The 20,319-nt window shown below is 44.4% G+C and overlaps 1 protein-coding gene across 1 annotated transcript in view; it reads left to right on the forward strand.

Moving 5' to 3' along the window:
* DACT3 (dishevelled binding antagonist of beta catenin 3) overlaps positions 1-20,319 on the forward strand; it is a 260,990-nt gene that overhangs the window by 159,178 nt on the left and 81,493 nt on the right. Inside the window, exon 2 of the mRNA XM_086938405.1 lies at positions 2,473-2,584. Coding sequence (XP_086794531.1) covers positions 2,473-2,584 — 112 coding nt within the window. The remainder of the gene's footprint in view (positions 1-2,472; positions 2,585-20,319) is intronic.

Below are 20,319 nucleotides of genomic sequence, written 5' to 3' on the forward strand. Positions count from 1 at the left end.
AATTTAAAAGTAGCGTAAAACAATTTTCCATTGCAGACTGTAACATATATCCAGTGTATCTGCTGATGTGTGCTGACCATACTTTTTTTCTACACACAATTTCATTGCCCGTACAAATCATTGTATTCTTGGTTCTAAACTCATACTTGCCTTCTTGTAAGTCCTGAACTACTTCTTACAATTCAAATGGTTCAGCACTAATTTACACCAATACATGTCTCATTTTAGTTCAAAATGATTCGGCACAAAAACCCTTTACTTTTTGACAGTGATGACGCAAATATTGTATCAGTCTGCACATATATTGTTTAAAAATTCAAAGACTGTGATGAGATTTAGCTCGAAGCATGTTCTTTATTTATTTCTTCTTAAACAGCAGCCAACGCGTTTCATCCTCATGGACTTCTTCAGGGCTTTAAGCAAGTCTTTCCTTTCAAGATTTGATGTAAATATTTGCTATCCTTGGTAATGTATTGAGATCTCATTCGGCAGTCTGTCTCGTATTTTCATCGCTCGAGCACATCAACTTGTGCAAAGGATCAATGTCTTGTGAGTTTCTGACATTCGACTCGTTCAAGACTGGCCAGTATCATTTAGTTAGATCTAGGTCATAGTTCGTCCTCGCATATCCTAGGTTGAACTACTTCTTATTGACTCATGGCTTGTTTGTAGTTCTGGGGTTATGTCCTAGCTTGTAGCTGAAGTATTCTTCATTTAGTTTTTGCATTGTGGCCTGTGACAGTTTCTTCTTACTGTAATCTTAGGCTCCTGGTTGCGGGGAGTTTCGGTTGAATTTAGCTGATTTGTAAAAAAGGATGGCGGTCTGATTTTAGTTTTTTCTTTGGTGCATTACCAGCTGCCAATACCTTATAACATTTCTACTAATTGTCGCTCAAGCTACTAGGCCCTCGATGCAGCTGGGGCTCCGCACTCAGTGCCACATATTCTGTGGAGCATAGTGCCATGTCTTTGGAGAATTTCTGCTTCGGTTATTAATGTTTTCATATTGCACCTTTGTGCGCATGCTCCGAAAGGTTGTTTGAGGACAGCAGGACTGAAGATGAGAAGTGTTGTTTTTTAAACTATCGTAGATCCTACGGTACCATAATGTTCATATAGGCTCTGTGCATAGGCCATTAGAAGACAAGACCCTAAAATAGCACGGTTTTAATAATTTTCCAGCATCGTCGCTCTCACATAGCACCTACAAACTGAAAGTGGACTTCAAGCGCTGCACCTAGCGCCTTCTGTGTTAGGCTAAAAGTTTGACCCAGAAGATGGCTCCATTTTCAGTGCAATATTTCCTCTCCTTGTATGAAGGGCGAGTGAGTGCATTTGTTTTCTCTTTGTGTTTTTTTGTCTGTGTTTGGAGGGTGAAGGTGCAGGTTCTACCAGTCAATTTATGTTGTGTGCTCTGTGTGTTTCTGGGAGGAAAGGGGGATTGTAATGTTGATGTACTTCAAGGTGTTCACTGATTGGCTCGCACTGAACCTCCTTTGAGCTCTGTGGACATCTGTTGGTTGCACCGGTGCTACAGATGCAGAATCTTGTATGATTTCGAGGTAGAAATTCAGCAACCGGTCCTTTCCCGGTTGCTGAATTTCCCACCACATTTTGTCTGCAGTCCCGCCTTTGTCTACATTCAATGCACGGAAGTCCACGCGCACCACAGGCAAAAATTTAAAAAAACACAAAGAAAACAAAGGCAGAAGACTGGGCATCTCTCCACTCATTCATCTTTCCTCCACATTTTCTGTTGCCCCTCTAAACTTCTGATACCATTCTGAATTACAAAGCTAAAAGACTTCTGTCGGGGTTACTTCTCCCCACTTCTTGGGGGGGACACAATATTGGTAAATCGCTCATTGAGCTTTTTCGTGAATTGTTTTAATGATGATTTTGCAATTTCTCTTATTATGATTTCTTCTGAAATTTTCATATCCGTCTTTCATGATACAGTTCCACGACACTTAAGTCCTCGTGCCCCCTGATTTAATAAAATGTCTCCGCCAAGGGGTAAAACTTCACCTGATTTGGTAGTCACTAGTGTTCCTTCCCCGCCTCTGCATGCCAGAACCTAGTCATTTCAAGCCATCTTGGAAGTTGCCTGTTGTACTAATGGGACATTTTAGAACAGCTGCATGATGGAAGCTGGCAATGTGCGTAAGTTGACTATGATGAAAAATGGTATTGTTTGTTACTGGGCAATATTGGAAGTGGCCACATGCATGTGCTAGGCTTCATTGGAACAGGGCTGTATGATCCTGCCTCTAAAGCCGATATATGCAACTGCAGCGTAACTGTAATTTATATCAGATGCAACCACATGGAAAATGTGTGAAATAAATCATTTCTATTACGCGGATTAGTTGAAATATTCAGAGCCTTTGTCGATTATATTTGGTATATGTGGTGCTAGTTTGATTGTTTTTTCGTCAGCATAAGACCTCCTTGCCTTTCTTCTCCTTACAGGACTCTCTGCCTGAGATGATGTGGGAGCTGGAACAACAAGTTGGCGGTCTGCGGCTCGATGGCGGCGGCACCTCCAGTGATATGGCGGAGACGGACAGTTGGCCCAGCTCAGGCAAGTACCACTGTGGACAGTGAGTGAGAGTGAGTGGAGTTGGGTCATTTTGGAGGAAGCAGGTTTACAGAGCAGGTAGAAGAGGATCGAACAAGCATGGAAGAAAAATATTGCAGAAATCATATATTTCTAATTATGATTCGGAAGAATATGTATCTGTTGCCTTTTGGCTATGTTTGCATTATAGAAACACCACCTAGACAAATACTCAGCTGTGCTTGTTTGTATGTCTACCATGTGTGGGTATTTGTAGGACACAGACATAGCCTTTGGACAATGGACGGCTGAACACAGTCAGTGGCCAAGATTACAATCGAAGATTGTGACAGTGTTGTGGTGACAGGGGTTATTGTAGGTGGGATGGGATATGGGCTAGGTTCATATAGCGTAAACATGAAGCCTTACAGCTGCTTCAGATCACGAGGAGGTACTTGAACCTTAAAGCTGTGCATCAAAAACAGTAAGGGAGATCATGGAATAAAGGTCTTTATATGGCATGATCCTTGCCACATGGTCAAACAAATGCCACACCTTTACATTGAAAAGTGGAATATCATACATGTATGTAAGTAATACTTGCATACCGCCAACCTCACGAAAAGGCAGTTGTGGTCTGTACATTGTCAAAGACAAAGATACAGTCAACAAGTGACTGAAGAAGCAGCTGGGTTTTGAGAATGGAAGTGGGTTGTTACTGCGCTGACGTGTAGTGTTCTTTGTAAAGGTTGGTCTTCTGCTCTGGTGTAAATTTTTGCCGGTTATATGATTGGAACTTATGTACATAGCGATTCCAGGTGCATAGATTAAGAAGGCCTGTACCCTTGTTTTTCTGTTTCTTTTAGCGTCTTTGTCTTCATTTGTTATAGTAGTCCAGTTGGTACCTAGAGCAGACCCCATCCAGTCTTTTGTGGCAAACATGTTACCTACTGCCCCTTGTAAGGCAGAGGCCAGTTAATATTAGTATCACTTGCTTGTAGCTGCTTCAGTCTTTAACATTTATATACTCTGGGTTTCAGAGTACCGAGAGCTTTCGAAAGGTTCCTATTACAGTAGTAATTTTGAAATAATAAACCCTACAATCACTTAAAACCTATGAAACATACGGGGTAGGTGCAATGATAAAACAATCTCAATTCCGATGTAAAGAACCTCAAATTAATTAAAAAGCATGCAATCCCTCATACAGTATTCAGAACGGATTTTTTTTTTTACTATAAACCTTAAAACACAAAGGTACAATGCAGTGGTAAAACAATCCTAGCTCTAATATAAAACACCTCCAAAACAAAATTCCTGAGCAGTCAAGAAGGAATAAAGTAAGCAAATGTCAGATTGTTAATTTGAACCAAACTCTTCAGCCTTTAAGATTGCCAGGGCTGATGCTTCCATGACTTTAACTAGATTCACTGTTATGTAGAGGTCTTCTGTGCTCAAAGTGGAAGTCGGCTTGCAAGAAAGCCAGGGTTGCTAGAAATTACATGTGGTGGGGAGACACAACTTTTAGGAGTTGCCTAAGGAACAAAGATAATATAACTCCGCGTTACATGAGAAATGGTGATCTTACCTTAGGGAGATACATTAAAAAGGGCTTTATGTCAGAAAGTTGGATGCGGAAATATCATCTGGCTTAAATATTGTGTCCTAAATATTGTTTGCTGAATCGACCCATTGGTTGTAGATTGTTTATTATTAATTCCAATGGGCCAATAGATTTGTAAACTTTATTATGGACACAATGTTTATCTCAGACGATATTCTGGCAATAGTATTCTGATAAGGCTCCATAAAGAAGAGAGACGACTTCTGGCAACTACATGAGAAGGAGTACAGAACATATAACACGAACGTACACGTAAGCGCCGGGACGCCCCTTGACTGGGGCAGCCGTGCGCTACATAAGTCCATATAACATAACATAACATAACATAACATATACAATGCATGGAAAACTGTAAAGACTTCTATGCATGGAAGGACTGGGATTTTAGGGAGTTGCCAACAGTGTTATTATATTCCATGATCCTTACTATGAATGTATTTTGAATACTTTTGACATAGAAATTGTATGAAAGTGACATTGTGCACTATATCCAAATTTGCTAGTGGCCTATACTCCTTTGTGATACCCTGTGCTCTCCTGACATAACGCTCTTGTACTGCCTTAAATTGGTACCAGGTGCTTCTACTAATAGTTTTGGCATCTATAGATCAGTTAATGTACTTTCCCACGCTCTCCATCGTTTCCAAAACAGTATCCCTCTGATATCAAATCCACATTTAGCATTAATTTGTAGGGCGTTCCAGCATGCTCCTATGCATTCATGATAATTGCATTATATGCATCATGAACATGGAAAGGCCCAGTTTCCCATTACATCGATTCCTCTGTGTGCTTAGGGGATGGACACTGTTGAACATAAGCCGCAACCTGTGCTTGGAGTGGGCTAAAACGTAGATGTTGACAATCAGTTACACCATTCCATCCACGTCCGTCCATTTTTTCTATCCTCCAGTTCTTGGTTTTGCTTCAACCCATTCTGAAGTGATGAGAAATGTGGTAGTGTTTATTTGACTTTCCCTAAATTTCTGAAAGTAAAAAAAATATGCAGTTGTAAAACAGGCATATTTCTAGCAAAAATGGTATGAATCCACACATCTGATCCCCACATCACCTGCATACATGTATGAATGAGAGCATAAGTAATATAGCAATTTTTGTAATGTATTTTAGTGCAACAAATTATTTAAGAAGTGGGTAGTCAATCTCCGTCAATGCGAAAAAAAGCCAAACAGACTCTCTACACCAGCAATCACACAATGCAGCCAATCCTCCAAGCACATCACCAGTTGTTAATGGTAAGAGTGTCGGGTTCACAGTTATGATAGCGACCCACAGAGCCCTTTTGGAGACCGAGTTCAATCTACCTCCAGAGTGGGGCTGCCAGGAATGCTCCAGCAAACATCTTGCTGTCATTTTCAAGCAACATCTTAACTATCCAGTCCACTAAACCAAGATGAATGGGTGAATGTTTACCAAGAGATTCGTCTATGGAATGCCAGGGCTCCTTGTTACAAGAGAGTACACTTGGTTCTGAAAGCTAATTACCTGCTTTGGCAAGCCTTTTCTTGCAAGTAACCTCTCCCAGTGCCAAGGCATTCAAGCTTCGAACAGTCCAGCTTGCACCAACTATTTAGCAGCATGCCAATTTCGATTCTAAAAGTCAACATTATAGATGACCGGGATCTTTTGAAATCTTCGTCTGTTTGCTTCTTTGGATGTCCACCATACCACAGTGGTTAAAGACTAGACTTATGTGCTTGGGACTAGAATTAGTGGTCGAGCCAATCTTATTTAGAATGCAATGTTGGTTGTAAAACCATTCCAAAGGCCTGCAAAAATTGTGGAAAATATCTCAACATTTCAATCCTCAATTGGGGAATAATTACCAGTTATATGCTTTTGGGTCTGATCGTTGACTCTGTCCTGCTATAGAAACTGCTCTTAGGAACATAAAGATTGGAGCTGCTTGTGGGAAGTTGCCATAGTCAGGCTGTTAGAATTAAGGGTCTCTGGTTGGCCCTGGTTGGTACTTGTGACAAGCATGGACCCTCTCCTCTAGTCAGGGCAAGGGAATTACCCTCTTAAAATAACGCCTGCTCCCCCTCTAGGCGGCGTGGCGCGAGCAGTCAAGGCTAGTTCAGAGGCGATGTAAGTTAAGCATTTGTGACCACATAAAGTAACCCAGTGACAACACTACAAATGGACACCACACAAGGTTTTATATAAAAAATAAGTATACTTTATATAGTATTATCACAAGACCAATAAACAACAAAAAGAATCCACAGTACTATTAAATTTCAAGAGTTCTTGTTACAAAGGTGTAAATCAAAGTGCTGTGCGAGTCGGTAGCCTTGTCCGGCTACGGCGTGCGGAAAGAACACAGAGTCTAACAAATCCGGCGGACCGTGGCGGTCCGGGCCCATTCATATGTCGACCGACTCAAACACAGTACCTTTTCCTTGAGGCGGCTGGCACGGATGTGCGAGTAGGTTCCGGTTTTCGTCGCGGTGTAGAAAAAGAAAGCGTTGCAGGTCACGGTGTCCCTTCCGTCGCGGTGCAGGCTACGGCTCGTTGACCGCATCGGTGAGCTCAGAGCTTGCGGTGTTCGGGCGGACGTTGCTCGTTGCGGTGCTTCCAGCTTTACGGTGCGGCGTTCGAACCGGAGTTCGGGAGCTGGCGTCGGTCAGTCTGGACAGCGGTGCGAGTCTGCGGTGCGTCGCGAAGGGTGCGAGGCGGTGCCCAACTCCGGTGCGGTCACAGGAATGGAAGTCAGCAGCAGTGACCGCGTCGGTCAGACCACTTCGATTTGGTGTAGCAAGGCGTTGCAGGTCGCGGTGTCCTCCCAGTCGAGGTGCAGGCTACGGCTCATTGGCGGCGTCGAGACGGAGTCGGTGAGCGCAGAGCTTGCGTTGTTCAAGGCGGACGTTGCTCAGTGCGGCGCTAACTGGACACCGGGCCGGTCGTTAGAGTCGGTCACAGCTCCCTGCCTCTGTAAACACTGGAACAGCAGCAATTCACAAAGGCTGGTGAAGTCCACTGGTCCTGGGACTTCGGTCAGGGGGCAAGCTCTCTTCCAAGCCCTTGGAGATCTTTTAGCACAAGTTGAAAGTAAAGGTAAAATCCACAAAGTCCTTTCTCCTCTTTAGGCAGCCAGGCAACCACTGCAGGCCAATCCCCCAAGCAGCACTTCAGCTTGGGAATAGTCTCTCCTCCGGTTTCTTCTCAGTATAGGTTTCGTCTTGTCCGTTCCAGGAGTGATCTCATTTTATGGGCTCAGGGTCCCAATGCTTATACCCCAAAATCCTTTGCTCTCTGAGGGGAGAGGGGCCTGTGCCCAGTTCTAGCCAGTTCTGAAGCACTCTGTTTACCAGACTTCTCCTTTCCTTTTACAGCACAGGGCAGGCACATCAAACGCCCCACAGGAGGTGGAGCCAACATTGTGGGAGCCAAGTACAGTCCAGTAGCACTTTGTTGACAGTCTGCCTTCTCTTCTTTTAATGTGCAGGGCAGAATCATCAGACACACCATAGGGGGCGGAGCCAGCATTGTAGAGGGAAGGCCCAGCTCTATTCAGGTCCCAGGTGCAACTCCTCTCTCCCATCTTAGATGCAGATCTCCCTATTTACTACTGGGATGCGCCAGCCTGTCTCCTGGAATTCCCCAGTCCTGTCATACACAAACCCAGACAAGGAATACACAACCTAGCAGAGGGGGGCTCATATGGTTAGGCAAGCAAATACCTACTTTCTAAAAGTGGTATTGCAAACACAGAATATTAAAATAAACTTTACTAAAAGATGTATTTTATTATTCTGAGTCCAGGCATACTAAACTCGAATTTCAACCATGGTCTCTGAGTCTGCTAGGATTATAACATGTAACAATCTGACAGCCCATTCTAGCCTACGGAGAACAGGTAACCTTGCAATAGTGAAAAACGAAAATGGCTGTAATTCACTATTAGGACATGCCGCACACATCAGGGCTTGTCCTACCTTATACTTACAATGCACCCTGCCCTTGGGCCTACCATAGGGGTGACTAATATGAAAACGAGGGAAGGTTTAAGGACTGGCAAGTGGGTGCACTTGCCCAGTCAGCATGACAGTACCAGACTGCACGCAGGCTCTGCAATGGCAGACCTTAGACACATTATACAAGGCGGCTTCTGTGGGTGACACAATCAGTGCTGCAAGCCCACCAGCAGCATTTGGATTTACACAGCCTGGGCACACTCAGTGCAGTGTACTAGGGTCTGACAAGTAAACCAAATATCCAATCATGAAACCACTAATCAATACTTCAATTTACAGTAGGGAGGACTCGCACTGGAAAGCAGTGGCACAGTGCTCAAAGCATCTAACACCAGAAATCCACATGAGGCAACAGCAAAAGATGGAAGCGAGACCCACGCCAATGGTGCCAGGTCTAACACAGGCAAGCATTTTTCTATTATTGGTTCCACTCACTGCTTCTCATACTATTGGGTAACCGCCTCCCGAATTGTCTGGAGAACTGTTTCAGAAACAACTGACAAGTGTTGTGATGGCTTGGTTCTTTTGAGGATAGATTTGTTACTAGCAGCTCCATCTTCAGCTTTAGTGTTCTTCATCCGAGGACATGTCTTTTGTTGTTGATTAAGGATTCTCTATTTCCCTTTTTGGTTTTAACATATGTATATGGCTCAGCTTGATGTATGTGAATAATACTCTTGGCAAAGCTGGCTGGAAAAAAATGCTGGATTTGCTAAACTAGTGAAATTGTCTACTTTTTCAATCTGCTTCCAGGAAGATATCAGGATATTATCCCGCCAATTGTGTCCTACAGGCAGACCAGAGAAATAGCTAATTTCGGGCGTTTAGGGCGGTGTGTGCAGATTGACTGGTTCTCCTTATCTAACAAAGCATAGTCTGGGTTGAACAGCACAAATTGCATGAACATCTTGAAGTACCAACAGATGTGGAGGTTTGTGGTTCAGGGTGGTTTGTTAACATTCTCCTGTCTTGTTTTTAATTTGTGGCATGTGGAAGCAAATCAGCAAAATTTCGCATATTTTTGCTGAATTCAATTTCCTCTTACCACGGTATTAAAAAACAAATTGACCTAGCCCTATTCATGGCCACTTTAGGATAGGGCGAGATTAGATGTAGGTGAAGTGTCTATATCACTATTTGTCAAAAATCAGTGCTATCCCTATTGGATCTGGTCAATCAGGAGCAGCTCCTGCCCTAAGGGGAGGAGCGTTTCCCCACTGAGTGTAAAACGAAAATTAAAATGATAATACAACGTTAATAATGTTATGTTATTATCATTTTCTTTTTCTCTATGGAGCTCGAGCCAGGTTAGGGCAGGGCGGGGCTGCGTCACAGGGAGGGGGAGTGGTATACTATGCACTAAAGTGCGCATGAGAGTTTGGATGGCCGTCTTAGGCTGGCCAAACCTTCATGCATACTTAGTACGTTCTCCACCCGGCTGTATTACACAGCCGGGTGGAGCACATGCACAGGCTAACACTCCCTCTCTGAGCACCGAACCAGGCCACTCAGACTAATTACGACGCTGCAGCGTCGTAATTGGCTTTGGGGAGTCTAGGAGCCTGTGCACTTCCTTTTTCTTGCGTCGGACGGAGCGGAGGCGACTGCCCTTCAGATAAGTGAACTTTTTTTTAAATCAAGCCCCTCCCCTCGCCCTACCACTACTTTTCAAAAGCCGCCGCCACTGTGGGTAATCCTAGTCACTAATTATGTATTGGCTCGACTTCTTGAGTTGCCTCTTAGCCCTCTGCCAAGTTTAGTGTATCTTGATGTGATCTTTGATTCTGTTCCAACTTGTTATTTCTCCAGCAGATTATTAGCCAAGAATAATAATTTCATGGTCAGTCACAGCACCAAGTATGGTCTCAATGCAGTCAGTTGCTACTCTATTACTGCCTGTGTTTATAATGTTCAGCGCTTCAGCAAGTGTAGTTTGCAGCATGCCTTTCATCTGGTTTGAGAGTAGACTTTTCCAGATGGTTTGTGTTTTACCAGGATTCTGCTTTGCAAGTGTCGGAAGAAGAAGAATGAGAATGAGGTAAGATAGACTTGACCGATCAGCATCTTAAAGAAAGTCACATTTCTAATGTTTCTGGCAGTGATGAGATACTGCACTCAGCTTTTTTGATGAAAAGCATACAAATTAACGTGTTAAACATGCTCATTTTAAGAGCATGATAGGAGATAATTTGGGAGTTTTCTTAATGGACATTGAGTTCCCCTAGGAACTAGCAGTATTGATAGAGTATCGCGCTTTCTATTACAGATCCTGTGAAATTGTCAATGAAGGAAGATACAACCTGTTTTGATTCCTAACTCAACTGACGTGTGAACTCTGATCCATTGCCAACTTGTACTTGTATTTAAGAATGCTCATAAATTGTACAAATAAAGTACAATAGCTTTGCTTTCATATGTATCACTTGCATATTAGCCTGGTCTCTCTCTCCCTGTATACCTTATCAAATGTGTGGCTGAAATAAAAAATAAAAATAAAACATACCTTTTCTTCAATTCACCTCCTTACCGCTAGTCATATTCAGAGCCATAAGACAGTTACAAGTACCATGACTGAATAGAAATTGAACCTGTACCTGATGAAGGATATGGTCTCTTGGTAGCCAGTAATCAAAAGAGTTTAATAAGTATTTGGCTAAAACGTTGCCCTCAATATCCTACATGGTAATCAGCCAGTAAAGTTTGACTCACTTCTTGACCATTTGTTATATAACTGGATTAATCTACTACTCCTGGACCATGAAGCAGGACAAGCTCCACTTAATAACACGTGAAACAAAAAAATACCTAATAGGCCAGACGGGCGGGCTCCCTTGATATAAGGATTGGAGCTGAAATGACTCGGCCATGAGCTTAAAAATTATTTAAATATCTAATTAGGGACTGAATATGGGCGGTGGTGATAACCAGCCGATCTGAATGAGAACTGGAAAATAGATTAATAATTCTGAAGACCAATCACTCCATATGAATCCGCGATTAAAGTTGCGATTTTTGTTCACCCATCTCAATATCTGATTATTTTGTTTTTTTTCTGACCCAGATGTCTCTTTACCAAAATGCTTCTGTTACAAACTGACAGTTAATATGTCCATTTACATTCCTGATAATCTCTTTTTGTCTTTCTCACTACAGCTTTGTCTTTTTTGCCACAAATAGTCTTGCTCTAGACCTCTCAGAATAAGGTATTCTGTTTGATGCACAAAGAACTTAAGAGCAGAGAGTCTTGTCTTTTGTACTCTGTATTAAACTAAGGATGGTATAAAGCACTCCGAGTAGAACAGCCAAAGAAACTGCCCTGTGGTATTCTATATGATCCTTCAACTAGAGTGAACAATGCCTCGCATTACTGAAAGTTTGAGGTATTGGCATTGCAAATAATATTGCAACGCCAATAGCTCATACTTTCGGTAATGCGAGACCTAGTGCATTGCAAATGCTTGCGTAATGAGCCAGGAACGAGCATTGTATGTCTCAGTGCAGTACCGCAAGCTGCTCCTAGAGCTTATTAGTGAGCAAGGCAGCAGCATTGCATGTCTAGGTGCAGTACCGCTAGCTGGTCCTAGAGGTCCATAGTGAGCAAGGCAGCAGCATTGCATGTCTAGGTGCAGTACTGCAAACTACTCCTAGAGGTCCCTAGAGAGCGATGCACCAGCACTGCATGTCTAGGTTCAGTACTGCAAGCTGCTCCTAGAGGTCCCTTGTGAGCAGACCATTGACAACGGTGAACTGATGACATTTCAGTTGCTTATAGTTTTCTTCAGGTCTTAAACCAATGCAGTGGGTTGCACACTAAGTAAATGCATAAACCAGGTAGTTGCACACTTGAAGAATGTATGAAGCTGGTATTTGCTCACTTGGGCAACACATAATGCAGTGAGTAGCACACTTGAATATACATGATGTAGCGAGTTCAACTTCTCTGGAAGCCAGGGCATCAGGGACTTTCATGGACCATATCGACACCGCTTATTGATCTCTAAACACTAGACACCTACAGGAAGCCAAGAGTTTACTCCAGTGTGGCCTCTGCTCATTGCAAATGGTTTTACGTCATCAAGAAAAATCGGCCAGATTCCTATTGAGGAAATGAGGTGTTGTGAATCGTGGTCATCATTTTACGAGTGTGCCATTATAACCCTCACACCGACAGAGACGACATATTAGGAATAGAATCTTTTCTAACCAGAATGGCTTTTATTGCTGCTAGAAATGTTTAGGCACTCGAGGCAAGATTGCGCACAGGTCTGCAGAGACCAGGTGCTTTCACTGCAACGGCAGGACACTCTGAAAATATTAGGCATAAAATGGCTGGCTTTTTGGAACGGAACGTACAAAAGGTTAGACAAGCTGGCCATGGCACATAACACACGCTGATCCACCACGAAGCCTGCTGTTTGAGGGGGAAGTGGTTAGTACTTGATTCAAAGCACAGGCAGAAGCCGTGGGCGTCTTAATGCATCGTCAAAGGAACCCGCTTTTTGTTAAAAGGATTTTGAGCAAGATCTCCAAATCAGGTTACAATAAACGCAGTACTTCATTTGTCTGATTAGCTGCAGGTGACTGGTACGTACCAGCACTGATTCTGTGACCATAGGTCGAAGTGCATTAGAAAAAGTAAGACAACTGTGTTGCTGTGCATGATGGGGCGGGGCGAGTTAACGTGGGGCGGCGTCAAAGGTGTGGCTAAAAAACAAAATATGCTGTAACTTTTTTCTGTCTTTCATCTTCAGGTATGTACATATAAAATAACACACAGCTCAAATGTAAAATAAGTGCAATTACGTTAATCATTGAGAAATTCACTTTCATACTTAATGAAACCGCTATTAGTTAACCCCTTGGCCTCGGGGGTCATTCCCCCGCGGTGCTGGGGGGCGGGGGGCGCGCACAGCGCCCCGGCGCTCTTGATGAGCTCATCTCGTCATGAGCCACGGTGGCCATGTGCTCATGACGAGCTGAGCTTGTCACAACCACACCCGTTTCCGTGGAACGCTCGCACAGCAGGGGAATTAGCCCCGCGCACAGCAGGGGAATTAGCCCTGCATGCGAGCGTTGGAGCCGTTACAGCTCGTCATGAGCACACGGCAACAGTGGCTCACGACGAGCTGAGCTCGTCATGAGCATGGGAGGGGTTAATGCACTGCAGAGGTTGGTGTTTGTAACCGACAGCCACTGAATTGAAGGCTGGTTGAAGCAGTGGAGAATAGTTAGGGGCCCAGTGTTACGCCCCTTTAAAAAGCACACACTTACTTCACCGCTCAGCTAGTAACTCCTTTCCAATACTACTCAAAAATAATTAATCTGTGTCAAGAAGTGTCAAGTGATTTGTTTAATTATAGCTAGTACCGCATCCGAGCTCCCTTTACATTTGCAGATTGACCTGTTGTGCACATTTCTATTTCTTTCAGGTAAGCATGCACTGTGGCAAGTAGATTTGTGTGGCTGTCTGCCTCTCCCTCGGATACACAGCACAGAAGCCTCCCTGCCTTACACTGCAGCTGAAGCATTTCAGGTCTCAGAATTAACCGCCCCAGGACATTATCTTTACACATAAAGCAAGGGAACTGTTTTATTTCAAATTAAAAAGTACGGGCACGTCGTGCCCCTCCGATCCCGCCCACTTCAACTTCTGTCTGGAACCCAAAGCACGAGAGAGTGAGGCAGAAAAGAAAGGAAAAAGGAGGAAGAGAAAGATAGCCATACTGGAAAATAAGAGCAAAAGTGAGAAAGTATGGATGAAAGAGAATCTGCAAGAGTGATATAAAGCAACAGCAAGTGTAGAGTGGCAGAAAAAAGAGCCTTGAGCTGTAATCAAGGCTAGGTAACCATTGGTATTCAGCAAACCCTTCATTCAGCAGCACTGGAGTCAGGCTCCCAGGACGAATTTTCACCCCAGTCATATTGTGTGAGCGTGTGTGTTTTTTAAACAAAGCAGGCACTGCCCTAAGATATGGTACAGCCTGCTCTCCGGGCACCTTAGAAGGGACTGCTGTGCAACTTACAGGTCGGGCGAATGCTCAGGTTATTTCATATTTTTGGGTAACATTGTGTGCTGAGAAATATAGATCAGGAAAGATGGGATAATGAAGAAAACCACACACAGAGAGACTTAATTACAAGGGACTCCACGTACAGAAGATGCAGAAGGAGACCAGGGCTCTGCTGGACCAATCATTTTGAGTAGTACTTTGAAGGGTAGCCTTCCTTCCTATATTTTTTATCTATCCCTTTTTTTCAGAGTCAAACTAAGAAATATGATTTGCTTCTTCAATAATGTACTAATGAGTACGAATGACTTTTTTACTGACCTTTTGCTGTAGGGGTTTGCACCTGAAATTGATCAGGTGTCGGGACTGGGAACATCCAGCATTCTTGGGAAGTGGGCAAGTGGGGGAGAACACTGATCCTCCTCCTCAGATATCATTGCTGGACACAGACTTGAAGATCTTTACAAAGCACTTTTTATTTGTCTTGAAATACTTGATGGCACAACAGTTTTTTTTTCCTGGATTAAAGCATCCTTTGTGTGGATGTGATGAGACAGCATATTGGCATCAGGGCATTATCCAACGGGGACGACTGTTACCTTGCTAATAAAGAGGGAATATTATTCTGTTGTGGTGTATTCCAGCACAGCTTCAGACACAAATTGATGGTCTTTTTCCTCTGGAAAAGTCTGCTGTGGTTGTTAACGTTACCTGAGAACTCTTGTGACCGAATTCTGCCTAACGGGGACGGCCCCTCCACTAAGGAGAAGGAGCGTCTCCTCACTGCTCTTTGAGAAGGAGAAATAAAATGATAATAACTATGTTCTTATTTAATTTTTTGCAGGTTCGGGGATGGAGTCACAGGGGGAGGAGTGGTTTGCACACTCAAGCGGGCATGACTGCTTGACCGGCTGTCTTGGCTGGCCAAACAGTCATGCGCACTTTGCAAGTTCACCACAATTCTGCATTACACAGCCTGATGGGGAACATGCACAGGCGCCCAGTCCCCATCTGAGTGCCGATCCACGGTGCTCAGACCAATCACAACACTGCATTGCAGCGTTGTGATTGGCAATGGGGATCCTAGGTGTTTCCTGGTTCCGTAGAAGTGGGGAGAGACGCGGCCGGCAGAAAAGATAAGTTGTTACTGCAGACTAATGAAAACATTGGTCTGTTTCATAGAATGAGTTAATATTGGTCTTAACCCCTTCGATGCGGATGACAAAGCCAGCTCGTCATGGGCGTTACCTGCGCTGCGCGCATGACGAGCTGGCTTTGTCACGTTACCCGCGATTTTCACATTTCAGCGCGCAGCGGGAAAACCCGCTAGCGCGCAAGCGGTTAAGCATGGCTTTCTACTCTCCCTAAATTAATCTAATTTGCGCAAGCAAAGTTTATATGTTTTTTAAGTTTGTTTAAGAGTTGGCAGTGGACCTCTGGACCACTGCCTTCCTCACCCCAATTTTTTTTTTTATTCAAATGTAGAAGTCCCAGCGGTACCTTCTTCTATTTTGCGAATGGCTTACCACTTTAACTCGGTAGTCAGTGCATTTTTTATATTTTATTGACGAATTTCGGTCACGAACATTGATACATACTTTGAGTCATTATTTGGTAGGGACGCCTATGACACACCCTTTCAAATAGCGATTCCGGCAGGAGTCGCAAACCCTTTTTAGGAGTCAGTATAATTTACTGACTCCTAGAATAGGGTTTGTGTATATTAAAAAGCATTTAATGGCACCAAGCAATTCTAATCGTTGTTAGTGACAGAAAAAAACTTGTGTGTGAGGCTCCAGTTTCTTCATACAGTGTCCTACAGCTAAACCAATCAAAAGGGGTCTTTGAGGCTACTCACCTATTCCAAGGTTTAATTCCCGCTTTATTTAAGGGAATTAATCTATGAGGAACAATTCGAGGCATAAATATGTGTTTTAGGTTCAAAAACCGAGATGGGTGATAGATAATTGGCGTTCATAGGGATTGGTCCGTTTTTTCCTTGTGGATTTGCTGTTGCTCCTTTGGCTTATGACGTAGGTCTCAGCCCAGCCCTTTTGAGGATGAGGAATGTAGTGAGCCACCCGCCCCCTCCGATAGTTTGTAACACTGTCACCCTCCTGGTCCGGTCTCGTACCAGGGGTATACATAAAGTGTGACGTCAGGGCTCGTGGCTGGCGGCACGAACTGAGCTCCGGAGTTGGTGTGACACCTCATTGTGTGTCCCAACCAGCATAGGCCTTCTCGTGCCCCCCCTCCCTCTACTACAGAGCCCTCATAACAAGGAAGTATGGACGCGTTGCTTCAGTGGAGTGTGAGCCCTGTGAAGGACGCACATGGGATATCCTAAGTGAGCAGTAATATAGTAGGTACTAATGTTGTTAGCTCTTTTACTTTGAGATGTGGTCCTATTATGCAAGGATAATTGTGTGTTTTATGAATCGTAGTGACGTACTTTATATCAGTTTTAATTCGATGTATAGAAGCGGATGGATTATTATACACCGTGCTTTAAATGGTCCCGTACTGTCCAGTACAGCGTACCGGCACTTTTTATTTTGAGAGGTAGAGTACCGGCACTTCGGAAGAGTGACCTAATACTCTTGATTGGAGAGTACCGGCACTTTTCAGAAACGAGCAGATACTCAGTTACAGAGTACCCGCACTTCTATTTTTCCATTTCAAGCACTGATTATACATCGCGGTAACTAATTATCCTTTTCCATCTCTGCATTTCTTTAGGTGCACAACACTTTTTAATCGTTATTGTAAGTTTGTGGCATAATGTTCTTGTATGCATAACGCATTTTAATTCCCTTTTGCTATAAAACTACCTCCCCTACTGCCACTTCACTGGTGACGCTCAGAGTCGCGGCGTGAGCAGAAAGCGAGGGTAAACGCGGAATGCTTCCCTGTGTAAAAGGATTTCTTCAGCGAACCCACGAATGTTTTCTTTTCCCGCTGTGGCGTTCAAGCTTTTTGCGCTCTGGGGACAGTCTGAACGGAACTGAAGGAATGAAGGGGGTTGAGGGGTGCCTGCTTTCCCCATCTCCGAGGTCAGGGGTCATCCTGTGACCCGCGGTCTGCCTTGCCGCTGTTGCTGTCTGTCTGTGTGCCCAGGGCCTCATACTGATCTGACCCGCGGGCCCTGAATAGAGGTGCCCCGGCTCCCGCTCCCGCTGCCAGAGGCAGAGAAAGGAAGACAGAGAGGGGCTGTCCACAGCGCGCCCCACTGGGGGTCTGACATTGAAGGGGGCAGAGAAAGGGAGCGGTGGGAACAAAGAGGCAGAGGGCGAGACTGGTAAAGGGCAGCGCGAGGAAGAGCGAGTTCAGGGAACTCTCACCCAGGCGGGCTTTAAAGTGCTTTTGTGTGGCGGTCGCGAGGCAGAGGGTTGGGCTCGGGTGGCACAGGGGTCGCAGAGCAGAATTGGGTATGTTCCCACTGTTGCTTATGTCATGATCCTAGCCCCCTTCTGACCCCCCTCCCCCCATCTCGCACACCAGCAGGTCCACCCGTCAGCACACACCACATGGAATCATCTCAAGACTAGGGGGCAGATTTACAAGCCCCTTCCGCCTCTTTTGCGCCGCCGTTGCGTCACTTTTGTGACGCAGCGGCGGCGCAAAAGATGCGCCATGGTGCGGGCTATTTACAGCGTGACGCATCTGGAAGATGCATCACGTTGTAAAGCCCTGCGCCTTAAGGAGGCGTTCCGGCGCAGGAGGGGGGGGGGGGGGGTGGCGTTCCTGCACAGGAACGCTTCCTAAAAGTGGCTGAGTGAAATCTACAAGATTTCACTCAGTCACTTTTAGGCCATTGCTACGTCAAAACCCTGCGCCTGCTTGAAGCAGGGGTAAGGCTTGACGCAGCATTAGTAGAATGGGCCCCCCAGAGCATTGCTGGAGTTGTGTCGCGCTTGCAACGCAACTCCAGCAATGCGACACCTTTACGGCAGAGATGCGTGTCGCATCTGTGTCGTTTTTGCCCTATGGTGCGCCGCATTGTAAATGCGGCGCATCATGGGTGGCGGAGGCATGGCGCACAATTGCTGGCGCATCCCTGCTAATTTGCAGGGATGCGCCAGTAATTGTAAATATTCCCCTAGATGCTGTGGAACCTAAAAGAGGCCAAAAAACGTATAGCAGGAACCCGTGGTAAGGCAATATAACCATGCACTGCAATTGCTGCAGAATAAGGGACCTAAAACTTGTAGAATGTTTCGCCGTGGCCCTAAACGCAAACTACAGGTAAAGCGCACCAATTGAAGGCCCTTATCGCAAACTACAGGTAAAGCGCACCAATTGAAGGCCCTAAACGCAAACTACAGGTAAAGTGCACCAATTGAAGTAAGACCAGGCTCAGGGTCACTGTAGTTATGTGGCAGGAGAGATAAATTATGCTGCCATAAAACTATTATGCAGTATAATGCGACACGTTTTGTGATAGATTTTTTACTTCATTATTATTTTTTTTACATTTGTTATCACTGAGACCAGTCAGCCTATCTGAAGGATCCTCCACTGCTCGGCAACACGTGTTGCTGGGTTTTAATTACCTTTTGATCCGTTTGAGCTAGAAACAATTTTTTTTTGTTAAAGTCTGCACATTATGCAGCAGATGATGTATTATGTGGCTAATTCATTATTATGGGAATAACACCCCAGCTGCAGCATTGCATAACTCTAGTGTCCCTGAGTATGACTAATTACATACTGCCCACTGAGAATGCAAGTGGCGGAGTGAAGCATAGGCTAGAGTCTGCCATTTTGTGATCTGGAACAAGCACAGGCACTTCTCCCTTCTCTGCCTCAAATCAAAAGACTGTTGGCACATCTCTTTACCATCTGCATAGAAAATGATGGCTTCCTTAGGAATTTACACCAAAAAGAGAAAATGACGGCTTTCTTAGCAATTTATACCAAAAAAGAGAAAATGATGGCTTCCTTAGCAATTTACACCAAAAAATCCAAAAGACCGGCTAATCCTTGGGGAAATACGGGAGACAGCGAATGAAGCAAAATATGTTTGAGTATCACTAGAAGGCACCATGCACGGGAATGCGCATAAAAAGGCAATGTTCTTATTGTAAGATATATTTCACTTCATGCAGTCAATCTCTCCGTTAAAATCCGTCGGCCATGATTATCTGGTACGCAAGCAAATTATTTGTGTAGGGTACGGTCTTGACAAAGAGGAGAAACAAAAAAGCATTGGAAATGCAATTGTTCTCGCATTAGAAAAGTTGGAGCTATTGGTCTTGTAAATCTAAAATTTTTTAAAGTTATGTTTATGTTTTTATAATAGCAAATGTATTAATTTTGTTATTGTAAATGCCAATATTTATAGAATTTGCAAATGTGACACCTATAGCATTATTTAACATTTTCATTGTGTTATTTGTAATAAAGCTTGAAACATTGAGAGAACGTATTTGAACAAATGATGCTATGGTGGTGCTGAGTGATGCTGTGGGTGCGCTTGAGTGATGCTGTGGTTGTGCTGAATGATGCTGTGGTTGAGCTGAGTGATGCTGTGGTTGCGCTGAGTGATGCTGTGGGTGTGCTGAGTGATGCTGTGGTTGCGCTGAGTGAAGCTGTGATTGCGCTGAGTGATGCTGTGGTTGCGCTGAGTGATGCTGTGGTTGCGCTGAGTGATGCTGTGGTTGCGCTGAGTGATGCTGTGGTTGCGCTGAGTGATGCTGTGGTGGCAACGAGTGATGCTGTGGTGGCGACGAGTGATGCTGTGGCGTTCAGTAATGCTGTGGTAGCGTATAGTGAGGTTGTGGTGCCCCTGAGTGATGCTGTGGTGGTTCTGAGTGATGCTGTGGTGATGCGATAGATAGAGTGAGGGCGATAGATAGATATAGTGGGGGGCGATAGATAGATAGAGTGAGGGCGATAGATAGATAGAGTGAGGGCGATAGACAGATAGAGGGAGGGCGATCGATAGATTCACTTAAGTTCCAACCAAAGCTGGAGCACGTGAACTCAGCAGAAAGAAAGCAAGACAGAAAGGAAGGAGAGAAGGAAGGAAGGAGGGCAAGGAAGACAAAAAGGAAGATAGAAGGAAAGAGAAGAAAGGGAGAAAGAAGGAAAGAAAGACAGAAAGAAGGGAAAGGAAAGGAAAGGAAG

Source organism: Lissotriton vulgaris, chromosome 9 (assembly GCF_964263255.1).
Source record: "Lissotriton vulgaris chromosome 9, aLisVul1.2, whole genome shotgun sequence".
Classification (NCBI taxonomy): Eukaryota; Metazoa; Chordata; class Amphibia; order Caudata; family Salamandridae; genus Lissotriton; species Lissotriton vulgaris.